Genomic DNA, 4,063 nt, shown 5'->3' on the forward strand with positions numbered 1-4,063 from the left:
TGAGAACTTTCGGTTGGCACCAAGGAAGGCTTCACTTCTCTATCTTCATTTGAAAATTTACAAGTCAAGGCTTCTTTAATATATTCGTCCTTTCCATTTACTGTTGAAACATCCCAGTTGTAGAGGGTTTTTTTGGGGGGGGAAAGTTCAAATTGTTCTTGGATTTCTTTCTCTGCATAGGTAATTCCATCTCCCCCCCTCTGTACACGTTATTTTTCTCCTTTCAGTTTCTTTACATAGACAGCAGCGTTCCCTCTAAGGTGAGTTGGTGTGAGCTAGCTCACAGTTTTTTAGCCTCCAGCTCACACATTTTTGTCTTCGCTCAGGAACGGATGGCTCCAGAGCAAACAAATTTATGCCGTAGCCAAGTCGCTCGCTCACAACTTTAATGCCAACAGCTCACAAAGTAGAATTTTTGCTCACGAGACTCCATAGCTTAGAGGGAGCATTGGTAGACAGTACACAAGATATCTTCCTGGTCTGTTTGCATGTTGAAAATGTTTTTTTTGTTTTAAAAAGCTCAATTTTCCCTGCACTTTTTTCTTTTGAAGCCGATCCAGCTGATGTCTTAATTGCTGGATTTCTATCCAGACTTTTTTCTTTAAGGATTTTTTTATGCTGGCCTTCTAGAGTCTGAATCCTGTCAGTTATTTTCTTAATTTGTTCCAGTCTTTGCCGCTTTGTCTTCGAGGCAAGATCAATTAATTTCCCTCTCATATAGGCTTTACTTGCTTCCCATATAGTAGCCAGAGCAACTTAAAAAAAAAAATCTGCTCAGCCAATCAAATTCTTATTTATTTATTTGTCACATTTGTATCCCGCCCTCCCTGCAATGCAGGCTCAGGGCGACTCACAATCAGTACACAAATACAATTAACACAACATAAAATATCTATAAAAGGTAAAGGTTCCCTTGCTCGAAAGCCAGTCGAATCCGACTCCAGGGTTCCGGTGCTCATCTCCGTTTCAAAACTGAAGAGCCAGTGCTGTCCGAAGACGTGTCCGTGGTCATGTGGCCGGCATGACTAAACACCAAGGCGCATGGAACGCTGTTCCCTTCCCACCGAAGTGGTACCTATTTATCTACTTGCAATGTCTTGCTTTCGAACTGCTAGGCTGGCAGGAGCTGGAACTAGAGACGGGAGCTCACTCCGTCATGCGGCACCCGGGTCTCGAACTGCTGAACTACTGACCTTCAAAATAAATAGAACTACTGCAATAGTGCAAGTAATTGTAATAATAATAACTATAGTAACTCCTAAGTGTGTACAAAATTACAAAAATACGGTAACATTATTTCTTTAACAAATGTATCTAACAGATGTGATGGAAGAAAATCTCTGGAGTTGATATTTCGTTTCGTGGAGACTTCTTCCTACATCAAAGATTCCTGATGAAACACATTCTACAGTTATTTCAGATCAACATACCTGATGCTAATTCATAAACATATTTGCACAATGCATCTCACTGTTTTGTTTTGTTTTCCTTTTACTTTGCATGTATGAATGGTACTTTTATAAGTGTGTACAAGTGTGCTTAAGACTTTTGGTCATGCAAGCCGAAATAAAGTTGAGTTGAAGTCATAATAATAACTATAGTAATTATAGTAACTCCTGTGTACAAAATTACAAAAATACAGTAACATTATTTCTTTAACAAATGTATCTAACACATGTTAGTTATTAATATTATTACAATTTACTTGCACTGTTGCAGTAGTTCTATTTATTTTGGCTTAACCATACTGCTAACCCCTTATTCCATTTGAACTACCGACCTTCCACAGCCTGCAGTTCAGCGTCTTAACCACTTGAGCCACCAATTCCATTATAGTTAATACAATTTCATAAAGTGCTGAAGATGATAGTTATTCGAGATGGCGTACTTTCAGAGCTTACTTTCAAAGCTTAGATGTCGTTCTGCTCAAGCTCTTCCTACGGCTCAAGCTAGATGTCAGAAACCAAGGCTGGGTGTCAGAAACCAAGGGCCAGGGCTCTACAGTGGTGCGGCCCCCTAGCTGAAAGCCTGGCGGAAGAGCTTCGTCTTGCAGGCCCTGCGGAACTGTAAAAGGTCCCGCAGGGCCCTGACCTCCACTGGGAGATCATTCTACCAGGATGGGGCCGCCACCGAAAAAGCCCTGGCCCTAGTTGTAGCATGCCTGGCAGCCTTGGGGCCTGGGAGGGTCAGTTGATTTTGAGACCTCGACTTAGTGCTCTCTGGGGCAATGCTCCCTCTAAGCTATGGAGTCTCGTGAGCAAAAATGCTACTTTGTGAGCTACTGGCATTAAAGTTGTGAGCGAGAGATTTAGCTACTGCATAAATTAGTTTGCTCTGGAGCCATCCTTCCTGAGCGAAGACAAAAATGTGTGAGCCGGAGTCTAACAAACTGTGAGCTAGCTCACACTAACTCAGCTCAGAGGGAACACTGCTCTGGGGTATATATCACCTGGCCCACCCACTTTCTAAAGCCACTCGGGGGGGGAACCAGAAAAGGTGTCGGGGGACTCGGCGCCATGCTGGAGACAACAAAACAGTGACGGAGCAGGTGTCTCTGAACCAGTGGACTGAGTGGCATATGCAGGGCTATTTTTGGGCAGGAACGCACAGGAACAGAGTTCCATCTGGCTCCCAAGTTGGCCATGCCCAGCAGGAACTCATTAACATAATAGGCCACACCCAACAGCAGGGACGCATTAGGATTGGCTACATTAGGGGTGTGTGGCCTAACATGCAAAGGAGTCCCTGCTACAAAAAAAGGCCTGGTTTTGACAACAAACAAGGTAAACAGAATAAGAAGCAAAAGGTGGGTGTGGCTGGATGACCACACTTCTGGTAACATGGGGGTGCGGCCTAATGTGCTAATGAGCTGTGCTGTCAGGGGTGTGGCCCAATATGCTAATGAGTTCCTGCTGTTGGGTATGCCTTATTATGCTAATGAGTTCCTGCTGGGCTTTTTCTACAAAAAGAGCCCTGGATATATGAATGAATGAGTTGGGGTTAGTTCTGCCACAATTGGTAGTCTTTTTCCCCTTTTCTTCCATGTCAGCCGGTCCCCCAGCCAAGATCGAAAGAGAGCTCGCCGGGAAGAGGATCGGGACCGGTGGTCTGAGAACGCCAACCGAGAGAAGAGCTACACCTCCATCAAAGACAAGGAGCCGGAAGAGGCTGCCGGCGAGAAGAACGAAGGTGACGACGAGGACCTGCTGAAGCCCGTGTGGGTTCGCTGCACCCATTCGGAAAGCTACTATTCGAACGAGCCGATGGATCAAGTGGTAGGCGTTTTTTGAATGACTGTGGGAAACGGCATCTTTTTTCTTTTTTAGGAACTGTGTGGGGGTCGATTCAGAGATGCGAAATGTCCCATCTGCCCTGAGCCCGCTTTGGGGAGGGCAGAATAAAACCATCTAAATAAATAAATAAGAATGATCGTTCCTGGGATCTGTCACTCCAGGAACCAGCAGCATCGTCCCAAACCTCTAACCATGCAAGGTTCTGTATTATAAAATGCACACCTACGAGAGAGGAGAACTTGTCAGATTGCGGATTTCTGTTAGGCTTTGGATGCAAACCGAAGGGTGCTTTCTTAGAAGTAAGCCCCTTTGAATAACATGCGACGTACTTCCAAGTACCCTGGTTTCGGATTTGCTCCCTTTGTGTACATGTGAACATCTTCAGTTCATCTACTTGAGGTTTCCAGAAGTAAGTGCTGGTAAATGCTCAGCCGAAGAGTAATTCCCCCCGCCACAACATAAAAAGTAAACATCTGTGTTGGTTGTTCTCTCTCTCTCTGTGTAAAGGGCCCGTCAGGTCTCAGCTGGTTTGTGGCGACCCCAGCAAAGGGCTTTCAAGGCAACTGGGAAGGAGAGGGAGTTGGCCATCGCCTTCCACTGCAGAGGCTTCCTTGGTGTACTGACCTTGCTTAGCTTCTGAGATCTGATGAGACTGCATTGTGCCACGCTGCCTCCTTCCTGCGGTTTGTTCTACATACCCCAAATTAGGGATGTGCAAAAAAAAAAAAAAAAAACAATTAAAAACAATTTTCTGGTGCACAAAAACACCC

The 4,063-nt window shown here is 44.8% G+C and overlaps 1 protein-coding gene across 1 annotated transcript in view; it reads left to right on the top strand.

Moving 5' to 3' along the window:
• DROSHA (drosha, ribonuclease type III) overlaps positions 1-4,063 on the top strand; it is a 155,264-nt gene that overhangs the window by 4,762 nt on the left and 146,439 nt on the right. Inside the window, exon 3 of the mRNA XM_015408795.1 lies at positions 3,050-3,275. Within this exon, the coding sequence (XP_015264281.1) occupies positions 3,050-3,275 (226 nt within the window). The remainder of the gene's footprint in view (positions 1-3,049; positions 3,276-4,063) is intronic.

Source organism: Gekko japonicus, unplaced genomic scaffold (assembly GCF_001447785.1).
Source record: "Gekko japonicus isolate JY-2015 unplaced genomic scaffold, Gekko_japonicus_V1.1 scaffold3176, whole genome shotgun sequence".
NCBI lineage: Eukaryota > Metazoa > Chordata > Lepidosauria > Squamata > Gekkonidae > Gekko > Gekko japonicus.